This window comes from Plodia interpunctella, chromosome 15, assembly GCF_027563975.2.
Source record: "Plodia interpunctella isolate USDA-ARS_2022_Savannah chromosome 15, ilPloInte3.2, whole genome shotgun sequence".
Lineage (NCBI taxonomy): Eukaryota > Metazoa > Arthropoda > Insecta > Lepidoptera > Pyralidae > Plodia > Plodia interpunctella.
Window position 1 is genome coordinate 5216829 of NC_071308.1, and position 15078 is coordinate 5231906.

Sequence of the window (15078 nt, forward strand, 5' to 3'; positions counted from 1 at the left end):
CCTCAATCTACCATAAGGTATTTATACTCGGGTAAATCCATTTATTTTGCCTATAAAAGAAACCAGATGGGATGTTAATTGCCATTTTGTTATATGGCGTGAACTTCCTAATTCTTCTTATGTGTTTTAAGGTAGACTTCTTTTCAGAAGTATAACTATTTTCCAAAAAAATATCTATTGGTATCAATGAATAAAAACTACCGCGAAGATTTAAATCGATTTCTTATTAGAAATGTTGACATGGAAATATTCATCAGTATGAAAATATGGTAACAATAAAAATTAACTAACCATTAAAGGATGATCGGAGTGATGTAATGCGTTAATTACCCCGACTATTGTCGTTCTGGGGGGAAAGAGAGGGGGAGAGGCAATTTCCTTTCTGTATTATGAGCGAAAGTGCGGAGTTCAGTTGAATAAAAAGATTTTGCGTGTATTTTGAAAGATGGGGCAATCATCGTGTTTATTAGTTTTTATTACGTAGGACAATGGACGTCGTCATTTTACTGCTTGCCGCAGGTTCGTTTACGTATTTTGCGATAAAAAGTATCCAATATTGCTGTTTTAAATATTTCTGTGTCAAATTTATCGAAATCAGTGTGTGTCTATTGAGTTTATTCGTTACAAACAAAAATATGTATATTTTTTGTATTTAATTATATATTTCATATATATAATTATATACTAAAAAAAAAACATATTTTTACTATTTAAGACAACATTTGATTCAACTAACACTTAGGCGTCATAATCATCGTCAGCTATTTAAATTACCTCACTGCTGGGGCAAGCCTTCTTTATGGATGGGCCATGTCCTACCACGTGGATTGACCGTTATAAAATCAAAAATCAAAATCAAATAATTTATTCAGAAATTAGGCCTTCACAGGCACTTTTTCACGTCATATTCTAAATTAAATGATATTTACCAAAGCTATAAACTACTAGAATTTCGGAACGACCACTGCTGAGAAGAAATGCCGAAAGAAACTCATTCAAACAGTGTTGGTCCCTATTATGCCAGAAGGGCTTACCATTTTGAAAATATAAATTTATTATTATACGGATTATTATATGTATATTAACTTGTAAACATAATGTATATATTTATTGGAATACTATATTTTTTAAAATGATTTATTTGTGATGGATTATTAAAAAGTTTTTGTCGTGACCTTCACATTTCTCTTACCAAAATAACGTTGTAAAATATTTGATATTTTTACGTTGTTGCTTAGCACGGATAAACCAGATTTACACCTTGTATCCCCGATGGCCTGTAGCCGAGTAATACCTGAACATTGACAGTAAGCTGAAAAGGGTATATAATCGCGGATTATTTGGCAACAAGAACGCGGGAAAAAATAATTGAATTATGTTTGTTGCACATACAGTTAAATACTTTGGTAAACCGATAAAAGTAATGTGTGAAATAGTGTTATTGTAGTACATATATTTTTTAGGTATTATAGTTTAATTTCTACATAATCATCTATCACATATGCATAATATATGTATGTATTATACATTTCTAAAGTACTATTTTTCACCCGCAACTTCGCCCACTTAATCATTTCGGTAAAAAATAGTATTTTCTACTAACTTGTTCCTGACACGTGCCCTTTTGTGATTCGGTCCATATTGTTCTGGAACGTGTGAGATTCAGTTGAGTTTTTTAGCGGCTGGATCACTGGGCACTACTAGCGGTACATCCCGGCTTCGAACGGGTGGATCACCCTTGTGTATAAACAATACATAACAACCTATTCTCAATACCATGTGTACACGTAAAATTTCATCAAAATCGGTCGTTTATAAGTAATGTGGCAACTAACACTGATATATTTTTTTATAATGATAAGAACATTATCCTTATTTATTAACATTTTTATTTATACCTTAAAGTATCCTTTAATGTTTCAATTCATTATTTCAAAATGTAATTAAACGACAGTGGTATTCACTGAGGAAAGAGTACAGTTGTTTATTGTGCTACTAAGGACACCTACGACATACGTTCGAGTTCGACCTTAATGGTTAACCAATACAAACTACCAACTATCGATTAATGCCACAAGTACCTAATGATTGTCGTCACCAGTTCGAACCGCGGACTGGTCACGTAACAAAATGTATTTAAACCCTATTTGCTTAGCTACTTTCATGTAAGTAAGTAAATAATCTTTATATGTCTTAAGTAAGTATTATAACAAATCATTCATTAACACTTGAAATTTAAAATATCGATACCAAAAGTATCACTTAACGTAAGCGCCAAAGTACTGTTTTTCTAAAAAAGCTTTGTTTTTCAAAATAAATTCCATAATTTTTACAATTTCAACCGATTTTAATAGTGTCTAGGGAAAGGTTTCTTAGATTTTTTAATATTTGTCCCTATTCGGATATATCTCATTTTGCTCAAAATGGCGCTTGATTATAGTATTTCTAATATCGATATAGCAAACTATATTTATGAGATAAACATTACTTCAAAACATTTTAGAATATAAAATGTGATCTATGTGTTTATCCTAAATATTTTTTCTTCCTCCGAGAAATTATACCAATAAAATAAAACAGAGCAAGTGATGAAAACTCGACTAATAACTAGTAAAATAAAACAGTGAATAGCGCGCAATGTGTATCGTTCTAATTCGTCCAGTGCAAACATAAACACAACGTGGTATTTAATGTCCTCTGTACGTTTGCTAACTAGAATGAAACGACACGAGCTGCATGCAGTTTTTGTCTTTTTCTTCTTGCTTCGTATTTTAAAATTTGAAATGCTGGTTGGTCTTTTTTGACAAATGCCGCTGACTGGAGAGATGGACCCTATAGGCTAGGGTCGTTAGTCGAGCCATGCCACCTGTGGGCTATGGCATGGGCCATGGGTGCCAGTAGGCGCAGAGGGAAACCGCGATAGAGACGGAATGACGATAGAACGACAGGAACAGCTGCCAAAGATTTATATGAAAAAATAAAGATGAGGCTTTTTCCAGCAGCAGCAGCATTGATAAGCTAATAAAATAAAACTTAATACTTTTTCACAAATTTTAGAAATAATACGCAAAATTACGCAAAATGTACTCAGATTTCGATAAAATTTGGTACACGACTAGAATAGCACCTAAGAATACTTTGTATGTTCCCAATTTATTTCAAAAATGTTAGGGGTTTGCCTCAAATTTCGGAAAATACTGGGTGTAGAATTCAAACCTCTGTTACCTATATATTACCGCGGGGGATGGAGTTTAGTTCGCTACTGCAATGAAACGTGCCTCTAGCTATGAACATCAGGCACTCGTTTGACATATTAGTTTCTTTTTTCTTCTTGTTTGACATATTAGTTTCTTTTTTTTATTTGTCTAATATGCTGTTTATTCTGTCAATAAATAATAATGAAATTACATTTAATATTCAACACATAGCCATTGAAACTATATATCCCACTCCTACTAGAAGTGGGAAGATGAATTTCTTAGAAGGTTCCTTGGGGAATGTAACCTATATATGTATGGTCCTAAAACTCCACGGAAATATGTGACACGATATACGATGTCGCGAGCAGAAGAATGGGGAGAATTTGAAAACGTTCTATAATTGAATTTGATATGTTTACCTTCCATTTCAAATTTAAATATAGAACGTGCTGTGTGTTCGATGACGCGACCTACATTCCAAGTTTAAATGGTTTTTGGTTAGTTCCAAGTTTAAAGCTATTTGAAACAATTTGAAGTGTAGGCAACAAGCAAGCGAGTGAGACAGGCAGTAGTGATAGCACGAGATTTGAGGTCGTCTTCAGTCGCGTCCTAATACTACGTTAAACTTTAATAGCCCCTCCATTGGGCCAAAGTTTCCAACTCCAGATGAAACGGGGCTATTGTACGAACGAGAGCGTAAAAGGTTTTAAAACTTTAGTTTTATGACCTATTATTTCTTAAATTGTTTGCTTGTTTCAGAATCTGTTTTTTGTTTATATTTTAACGAAATTCTTTACTTTTTACAAGACCCTGCGAATCAAGTTTGCCTGTTTCATTTATTAGCCATTTTCCCCTCCTATTTATTAGTTCTGACGTAAAACGCGTACACAATACGCCATTCTTGTCAATTTTATCAAACACTAATGTTATTATGTCCTTTTAAAGGGATGCCAAATAATTATTCAAATTATTAGCGCTAAATTAAAAACATCATACATACCTATATGTTTTTTTTTTATTTAGCTCTAATAATTTGTTTTTCGGCATCAAATTACAAGATCGAGTTCGCAACCTGGAGATACGACGTCGAACGAAAGTTCAAGACGTGGTCTCCAGAGTCGCGACATTAAAATGGAATTGTGCTGGGCACTTGGCTAGAAGGAATGATGGAAGGTGGAGTAAAGCTCTAACTGAGTGGTACCCCAGAACTGGAAAACGGAACATCCGGCAGCTAGATGGGTCGACGATGTAAAGGAAAGCAATTTCCTTTAAAACAACTTTTTTTTTGGCTTTTTTTTTGGCAACAACTGGATGAGTATGGCTCAGAACAGAGATGGTTGGCGAAGACGGAAGGAGGCCTATACCCAGCAGTGGGTCACGGAGGGCTTCAAATGATGATAACGATGAATTTGTTTTTATTAACTAAAATACTTGTTAACGAAAAAAATAGTGTAAAAGAGAAAAAAAACTTAAACTAAAACTGTTCATTTCCAATATGTCCGCTCAATCCAATTCCAGTTTGTCACAACGAGCTCGGTTAACGATTTATGGGCATGTAAATCACTGACCTGACCTGGCTTTTAGGGTTCCCTTTTATAGTCAAAACTCAAGTGTTCCCCCGTGTGTATGGTAATTTCGCTTATTTTACTGAAGTAGGATACTTATCCTCAGTTGTATCGGTCACCTTTGACTTAAACTTCAACCTGCGCAAAATAAAGTAAAATTCGCCGTTTTAACTAATCGGCGGCGACACGCAGCTAAGTTTAGTGATTAAACTAAGATCCTGCCGATTAAAATGCCAATATAATTACTTATTTGATATGTAATAATTGGCTATATAAATTATTATACATTTTTTAAAATTATTGCTTACAAATAATGTACGGTTCTAGTTTGAAACAATTTGAAGAAGAAAAGTTTCAAGTAACGTTTTATCCTGCTGTTTTTAATAGGATCCGTCTAAATATACAAAAATAAATACTCTTAAAAAACTTTACGGTTAAAGTTTTAATAACATAAAACTTTGTAAAGAGCTCTTTCAGTTAAGTACAGATTTAAATATGCATTTTCATAAAGACCAGATTATGAATTACAGTGGGTTTTGTTTATATATAAAGTTAAATTTAGACTAAAGGCCTGTTTGACCACTCTCTGATAAAATATTATATCATAATCTGACAGATAATCTAACCCACTAGATACATCTGATTGCCGTGATTGGCCAGTTAGCCGTATTCAACACTTGTGAAACACAATTTTCAATCTTATATGTTCGATATGTTACATATGAACTAGCAGATGCTTTATCGGCAAGCGGTTAAAAGGCCTTTAGCTTTTTTTCACGAAGGGTTTTGGTTGTATTCACGATCTTTTCTTACAGACCTATCACAACCTTTTATTAAAAAGTTAAAGAGAATAACTGACATTTTACGACATGCGTTTTTAAGAACACATTTTTTTAATTTATTTTTTATATTTTTTACTTACAGGTAAAGATAAATCAACATGTTCTAAAATGAAAATACATATTGCTCCATGAATACAAAAGTAAATCGACTTTATGTAAAACCCTTGCGTATGATGAGAATTTTTCATTATGCTTCGCAGGGCTGTAAAAATACTGAAGTTTATGTTCAAAGGTAATTCTTAGCTATGAGCTCCATAAAGTAGTGAAAAATCGCTTTTTTTTATTACTCACATTAAAATTTTATAATTTGAATAATTTAATTTGAATAAATAATATTTTTTCTTTTATAATCAATACCTAGCTGCATATGTGTAATTATTTCAAAAATATTTACATTATCTAACTACTTTATAAAGCGCCATTAAGTATTAGGCTTTGTTCCTGACGGAAATTTTAGTATAAAAAGTATTAACACATAGAAGTCTAGGTGTTAATCCAAGGTATTATCTAGCTTAAAATCAAATTTCATAAAAATTGTAACAAACAATCACCTTTAAAATATTATTGGGATAAAAGTAAATATAAACGTTATAAAAATAAATCTTATTTAAAGAAAGTTTAGGCACATATCAGTAACGAATTCTTTTTTTTAATATTCACTGAACACGACACGTTTAAAACAATGTGTGGTCATGGTTATTATTAATGTTTTAAATGCGTGTCGGTTATTACTTAAAGTCAGCTTTTAACAAAGGGTTCTTAAATAGGACAACCAAAACAAGGAAACTTAATAAAGCGGGTTTTGAAATAAAAGGACAAAACAAATTATAGAGGTTTTACAAACGTTTTTTTCGCGATTAAATCTTTCATCGAAAAAAAAAAACGCGATCAAGGAACAAGATTCTTGTGATCAAGATTCAAGATGATGTGCCCTACTAAACACTGGCAATTTTGGTAGGATTTGTCGATATCGTCCCGCCCAATTAAAGTAAAAAAATATTTAGTTTCACCAACAATCGCAGTCGAGAAATATAGAAAAATGATTGGTACAGTTAAATTCATATAAACCCATAAAAATATCGTATTCCATATTTACATCAAATATTATTTACTCGGAAAATATTCAGCTCAGAATCGCCAAGCAAGAATAAGCAAGTTACAAATAAACACGTATTTTGTTTCAGCGAGAAAAATAAAGATAATATTTTATGTCCACGCCGCAGTGTAACGATTCCTAAAATGGACGGAATTCGCACCATATAAACTTGAGTTACTACGACGACATATGAATGTAGAGAAGGCATGTCTGTGGTATAGTTCTGTACGGGTTTGCACTTCTCTTCTCACTATCGAGTCGATACAAGTGAGCCGCAGTGAACCAATCACCGTGCGCCATTTTGACGCAACTACAACAATACAGCAAAGCGATTGGTTCGCTGCGCCTCAATTCGAATCGATTCGATAGTGAGAAGTGAAATGAAAACTCGCACTTCGCCCTTTGGTCTTATTTTCTTTGGTTTTCCATGAATAAATGAGCGAAACGGGTAACAATAAATTTATTATTTATTGGGACTATCGGTTGCTCACAGCTTTTGTGAAATCAAGTATATGTATTTATTACTGGATTGTAATGTCTTCTTGTCATGCAATCGTACGAATAACAATTAATTATCTTTATCATTTTTCTTGCTTACATTCTTTATATTTTTGTTTTCTACCTCTTTTCCTATATATCAGAAATGTTTTTTTTACAATATGAATAAATAAATGTGAAAATATATAAAATAAAATATGTTTGTATCATATCTGATACAAAAAAAATATGTCACACCTATTGTTGAGAAATTATTTTATTTTCCTTTGGCCACTGTGGCGAAATAATAACAATACAGTTTAATGATGTTACCTACAAGAATATTTAGTGGCTATATTTATCTAAAATTCCAAACATGATATTTTATACCAAGTCTGAATAAAGCCTAATAAACTTTCATGCCCAAAATCCTTCAGGCAGTTTATCAAATCGTAAATAATATAGCGTGAGAAAGTTAAAGAAAATATGCCTATAGGTTGCTCTCGGAGAATTCTTAACGGCCTTCAGTTTTACTATAAACAGTAGTAATACGTGCCAGAGCTGCTATAACTTTGGCTAGTGTGAGTAAGATAATAGGCATATTTACATAATTTTGAAGTTAAACATACATAAGTAGGTACGGTTTTATCCAGCTGGTTAATTTATTTTATTTATTCGTAAAATGATGATAAGTATATAGTGCGTAGGTAATCAGTTATTTAATTATGAGTAAATTGGTCAATTCTTGAATAAACCAATACCTAACCCAAATCAACGACCTAAAGCTATGATCCCTAAACAAATTGACGCTACATAAATTAGAATGACTGCATATTAAATTATTTAAATTTTATTTGCATTAAATAAAACTTACGTCCATTAAAAATAAAGATCAAATTTGAACAAAGATGGCGGCTAGTGGTCCTGACCTTATTCAAATTTCTCCGTACTCAAGATACGGTCCCATTTAAACCAATTTATCTTTCCTTGATTTATTAAGGGTCCCTTTAATTAAATGGACTCCGAAATATTAAGCCGCCTGCTCTAAGCAAATTATGTTAGGGCGTACCTGTGATGTTAAAATGTTTTATTTCTAATTTATATGTACTTTTTACGGAGTATTACAAAGCTCCTTGGAGTTAGGTGAAGGTATGCCAACTCTCACTTAGTGTAATTTTTATTCTTAAAATGCGTCGCTATAAGCTATTGAAAAAAATTCTTATTTTTCTCTGGCCAGTATTCGCAAGTACAATGACAAGGACAACATGATATTTTTTAAACGATTATAATAATTTTGCGGTAACGCGTAACATGGTACACATGTTTCCCTAAACACCTAAAAAAATATATAATCTTCATAACTAACCAGCTGTTTTAAATATGGGTACCAGATACATGCAATTTATTTTTCTTTCCCCTTTTAGATCTTTTAAGTAGTTTTTTTTTTGTTTATTAGTTTATTTTTTATTAGTTATAGATAGATATTATAACACATTAGGTAAAAGTGGAATAAACATAAGATATAGTGATGAGTAACATTTAAAGTTAATTGAATAAAATATTTATCTTTTTTTTTATCAAATCAATTTTAATCGACACAGATTATGAATTATTATGAAGTGAAACAATATTTGTCAGTCAACTTACTTTACTTTACCTTTAAAACCCTTTACTTAAGCGATAACCTTGACTTCTGTCTATTTTTGGAAGTCCAAAGTACCCAAATCAGGGGTAATCAAAAGTGGCAACACAAATTGGAGGTTAATAATTTAGTATGCCCTCGTCCGGATCTGGGAACTGCCCAAGAGCACAATAAAGTCGCCTAAATTATTAATTACTAGATTTAAACCCCATCTTTTCAATGACTTTTCCCTTTTAACTCTATACTTTAAGGGTTAAAACTGTATAATCTTTCTAAGTAACTACACTACTAATGCTCATTAAAAAAACATCAAAACGTTTTGGAGTTCGTTGAAATGAATCTAAATAAAAGAAGTAGCTAAGCCAAGCAAAATTTTACTTTTTTCCTTCAAATTTAAGGTGCATTTTAGGTCGCATTGTTCCATTCCTCGCAATTTCCTCTGGAACAAACACGAAGTGAGTTGACCCAAATATTTAATTCTTGCCATTAACAAAGCCGTGAATGGTGGGATACAGTGTAATGAGGGCCTTATATCTAAAATAAAGATAGCGTAGAAATTTTCTTCGTTTCAATAAAATATTGTATAGAAATCATAATAGAATTTATTTTAAAATAGATATGGAGAAAAAAATTTAATTTTAATGTAGCTACAATATAGCACATACTTTAAAATTTCTGCTCTTTTTCTATTTTGGGGTTAGAAGCCATACAAATACCTATTCGCTATACGAAGATTAATTGAAATGTGCGCTTCACCCTTACACCAGCATTTGATAGCTCTCAGTTTGGTATACGTATGTGTGGATGTCCTGCGAGGCGACTAAGAGACACGCGGAATCTTCAAAATTTTAAGGTTTTTTACACTAACCCTGGGCTCCGCGGCTTCACAACTCCGAACGCAACGAACGATACGAAAGAGTGGTAAGGTGATAATGTATGTCCAAAATGTAGATAATCCAAACCTATATATTCTTTCAATTTTTAAGTATCTATACCTATTAAGTTACGAAACCATAAGTATGCATACTTATTATGCATTGAAAAGTACTCATGCCATACGAGGGCCATTGATCTGGCACACTCGCGTCGTGCCTGGATCAACGACCTCCACACAATCACTTCTTATGGCTTTAAGATCCTTGTTTACAGTTTTCTCGTATGTTTTCGTAGAAAATGTGTAATAAGGAACCACACAGCTAACAACACATATACTCGTATATAGTAAAATGATTAAACACGAAAAAAATATTTGTCCACATCATTGCAACATTAAAAGTACAGTCAAGTAAGTTTATTCGAGGCAATAGAAGCGATGGTTATGATTCGAATTTTAAACCAGTAAAATTTTTTTTGGTGCGATTTGAGGAATCAATTATAAAGTGTATTACTTGAAGATGTCCTCGATCAAAGTGGCGTTTGTATTGATTGCATTAAAATTTTTCCATTTCCACTTGTTATTGAATAAAAAGCGTTAAAACTTTTTACTCTACCCAGAAACATAAAGATTTTTGTTTTATTTCTTATTAAACCAACAACGCTTACAAAGGACCCTGCGTACAGAGATAACAAAGTTTGTTGTGCCCCAATTAGACGGGAACCCAGGACCTCGTAAAATGAGACAAACCACAAAGTAGCAATGATTTAACTTCTGTGTCCACCTGTGCTCAAATTTTAAAAAAGTACTTAAGTACCTTTTTATTTAAAAACTTTTATGTGTATTTATTTTTGCTTCATTATTTTTTCATTGTGCTGGCCAGGTGTATTTTATTTATTATTCGAAATTATTTTATTCAGAGAACATAAAGCGATTTTTATAGTTTTTGATGAAATCAATTATTTTTAATCTTGCAAGTTTATGTATCGCTGGTAGACGCCAACCAATCATAGCGTGGCATTGTGACGTACGTGTGAGCTAGTGGCAAATGTGTTTGCCTGCATTCGGCTGTGAAAAGTAAATGCGATCGACTTCGAACCGTAAACTCTCATATAGCTTTTTAAATATATTTTATTTAATTATTTGACTCTTATTTAATATTTGTATAGGTAGGTATTCAAATAGCTAAAGATATAAATAATTAAATGCCACTTCATTTATCAGTTTTATTAATTACGAGATTTACTATATTTTTCAGTCTCATCAAAGTATGTATATTAGAAATGATTTTGATATGACTCCAAAATCCTTGATGTTACAATTAAATTACTATCATACAAGTTTTATTTCAGATTTTGTTTTTGACCTCAGAAATAATAGGTATCTGATTTGACTTTAGTTGATCGGATTTGAGTTGGAAAGTAGCCAATTGCAGAAACGAGAAATATTTTTTAAGTAGGTACACGCACCAGTTTCACATTACCAACATCATGTTTAGGCTCCCAAAAAAAATTGAATTAGGTATTACTTATTTTAATATATTCACTGACACAGAGTACATAATCCTGTTATTAAAATTCGTTGCTAAGTATTTAAGTACATTCACGTTAGGCAAAGTTATCGATCACACTTCCACCCTCTTAGCGTGTCAGGAAGATTTATCGTCGAAGGATATAAGACGCTGCGTAAAATATACGTACTTTATATGTAAACAAGTGTGATAGTAAATTAACACGGTAAGCTGACGACGTCGATACTTTTACGTGACATCGCACGTTTTCAGATTCTGTATTAAATTACGATGTAACCTTACATCGTTATGAGAGTTTATTTTTTAAAATTTTAACGCTTCAGAATTTACTAAAAAAATTTTCATCCTTGCTTCTGAGAAACATGTTACGCTAGTATGTATGACGCCATGTAGTTGCAAGTAGTCGCATACTGCATGTCTTTAGGCGACTTAGGTATGTTCTGACCGAAGATCATCATTGTTCTCTTAATCGCTAATTGTACCAATTTATTGTGTTGATTTATTATTCCGACTCAAGATGTTTATTTGATAAATGTTTTCTACTTACTAACTGGGGGTAGTTCTACCAAACCCTAGGTTACTTACATATCTATAAAAGTCCTATAAAAAGAACCAGAATAGAATATCTCGTTAGCATTCTTTGATATGGATTCCCCTTTTAAAGCATCTATGAAATTTCAAATAGAGAATTGTCAAATATTAATCACTGTCAAAGAGTGTGCTCCGAGCGTAGGCAAGGGAATCCAATTTATTCGGTCGATCCGTATGCCGTCTGATTTCTCGCGCGGGAACGTTTGAGAAACAACAAATTGAAAATAAAACGAACCAATTGTAAATTGAACATTTGTACATTTTTCGAATTCCAATACGTGTATTCACAATAATAACGCTGATCTAGCGTTATTATTGTGAATCGTACGTTCAAAATTCTAACAGAGTTTTAGGGAAATAGCAATTTTTTTTCTGCTCCTCCTTACAAAAAATGCTATTGAGTTTGGCAACTCTCGAAAAAAATGTTTCAAATTATAAAAGTTTTGTCTCATTGTTCACAGTACACTTGTCTCCACGAAAACCTGTTCCACTACCTTTGCGAAGAAAATGGTGGGGCTGTCACCCTCCCCGCAGCTCGAGGGGACGACGCGTGGAAGGTCTACTTCAACGAGATCCCTGAGGAAATTGTGGATGAATTCGCTATGAGATACGGGATTGAAGCAATTTATCAAGCTATGACGTAAGTATACATTACTTTTTACTCTTCGGGCTCAGTGACCAATGAGTCTCCGGCCACACGCCAGCTCCCGCTAGTCGTCACCAGCTTGCAGCTCGTGCAGGTCCATCTCTATCATATCTCTTCGTCCGTCTACGATCGACTATACTTATTTTAGTGTTCCTCAACTATCGTGCCATATTTATCAACAATTAAGTTACAAGAAAGAGACACGAAAGATGATGTTGAATTATCTTTTTATATAGTTTACTTACATTTTTTTCATATAAAGTAGAATTTACTGGCATAGCACGTAACACATTTTATTTGTAAATTTCTTCGAAAACAAAGCCCATAGAAAGTAGCTAGTAAATAAAAATTCTTGTTTCATTCCAGCCATTTCCACTGCCTCTCGACCAAGTACCTGTGCGCTGGAGTACCTGCAGTAATGTCCACTCTTCTGGCGAACATCAACGCATACTATGCTCATACTACGGCGTCATCAGCTGTGTCGGCTTCGGACAGATTCGCTGCATCTAATTTTGGGGTTAGTAGACCTTTCTTTAAAATTTATAAGGCAAGCACAATTGAATTTTTTAATCATTATTATAGTATAATAATGAAATATTAAGTGTTGGGCTCTTATCTGCTTCAGTTAGTCTAATAAACTCTCTCTCATATCTGAGCCGTTTCCTGGTTCCTTCCTCAGGCATAAAACGTAGTAAACTCATATTGCTTAATCCGCTTATCACATCTATGGTAAACTAACCAAACATTTTCTTTAACAGAAAGAGAAGTTCGTCAAGTTGCTTGACCAGTTGCACAACTCGTTGCGTATCGACCTGTCCATGTACAGGAACAACTTCCCCGCCTCCAGCGCCGAGAAGCTCATGGACCTCAAGTCCACCGTCGACCTACTCACCAGTATTACATTCTTTAGGATGAAGGTAAGTTTATAGTAAATCGTATGTATGTGTGGTACATTTTGTATTTTTGAATATTTTTAAATTTGCGTTTCGTTACAAAATTCTAATACAAAAAAATATTTATTCAAATAATAAATATTTTTTTTTCTTTTTTTATACTTGTTCACTTTATAAATACTGAAAAATGATTTTTCCTTAATCCTTAAATAAGTTAGAATCTTGCTCTACTTTTGAAGTGATATAATTAAACAACAAAACTAAGGATGTTTCTACATTATTAGTTATGTAAATAGAATATATCGAATGAGTAAGTACCTTATTTATATCACATCTTTTGAATAATTCTTCCAGGTTCAGGAGTTGAGCAGTCCACCTCGCGCCAGCACGGTAGTCAAGGACTGCGTGAAGGCTTGCCTTAGATCTACATATCAGTTTCTATTTGAGAATTGTTATGAGCTCTATAACAGAGAGTTCCAGGTAAGATTTATGTATTTACACTCAGTTTTATCTTACGAGTCTTACCATAAAAACAATCTTCAAGGTATGTAATGTCGAATTTTCTTGAATATTAATCACTTATTAGTTCAAACCTAGATTCTAAAGTAGAACTATCAATTTTTTAATAAAGACTATTCTAATTTATATCACAGTAAAATCATAATATAAGTAACTATTCATTAACACAACCGTAAAGTATCAATTAGTTATGTATATCATCCTAATTTGAATAAAGAATTTTAAATTCGAATATGAATTTCAGGTTGACCCGAACGAAGCCAAGCGCGATCCGTCTGACCACGGGCCGCAATTGGACTCGGTGGACTTTTGGCACAAGCTCATCGCTCTCATCGTATCTGTGATAGAAGAGGATAGGAACAGTTACGCTCCCGTTCTCAACCAGTTCCCGCAAGAATTGAATATTGGACAGGTAAGTGAAGTATTTTTATCATTAAAAATATAGATTGTTTAATTATAAAACTAGATAATATAATATGAAATATATTTTGCAGCTATCTGCAGCAACAATGTGGTCGCTATTCGCCGTGGACATGAAGTATGCTCTAGAAGAACACGAACAACACAGGCTTTGCAAGTCTTCCGCTTACATGAATTTACATTTTAAGGTAACATCTATTGGAAATCTAATAGATTACAACCTTCAATTTTCCAATACAGAGCTGGGTTATTGCTTAGCTAGGGTTTTTTACACAGTCCCAGTCTCATTAAATGATACTAGGAACATGGGGACATAAAAGAGAGAGTGTAACATTGCTTGTTTTTTACCGTAAAATGTCATATTATGTTGACACACATCACAATATATATATATATTGAACATATAAAATCTTAAATCAATGCACAATGTTTGTATGTGTTAAATAAATAATGTTAATTTTTTCCCTATGAATATGATCTACGCCAAAATATTATAATGCTGAGACAATCACTTCAGCATTTTTTCAATTCCACAGGTGAAATGGCTCCATACAAACTTCGTAAAAGACGTGCCTCCATACTGCGGCGCAGTGCCCGAATACCCAGCGTGGTTTGAACCCTTCGTGATGCAATGGCTGAACGAGAACGATGATGTATCCTTGGAGTATCTCAATGGTGCCTTCAACAGGGATAAGAAAGATGGGGTGAGGACTTTTTATTATAATGATTATTTGCGAATGGTTTCAAATGAAACAAGCAAAAAAAAATTTTGAGGTAGACTA

The 15078-nt window shown here is 33.0% G+C and overlaps 1 protein-coding gene across 6 annotated transcripts in view; it reads left to right on the plus strand.

The window, feature by feature from the left end:
• LOC128676184 (protein unc-13 homolog B-like) overlaps positions 1–15078 on the plus strand; it is a 229728-nt gene that overhangs the window by 206082 nt on the left and 8568 nt on the right. For all 6 annotated transcript variants that reach the window (XM_053756181.2, XM_053756176.1, XM_053756177.1 and 3 more), the window contains 7 exons: positions 12280–12458; positions 12831–12981; positions 13223–13381; positions 13712–13837; positions 14121–14288; positions 14371–14484; positions 14833–15000. In XM_053756181.2, coding sequence (XP_053612156.1) covers positions 12280–12458; positions 12831–12981; positions 13223–13381; positions 13712–13837; positions 14121–14288; positions 14371–14484; positions 14833–15000 — 1065 coding nt within the window. The remainder of the gene's footprint in view (positions 1–12279; positions 12459–12830; positions 12982–13222; positions 13382–13711; positions 13838–14120; positions 14289–14370; positions 14485–14832; positions 15001–15078) is intronic.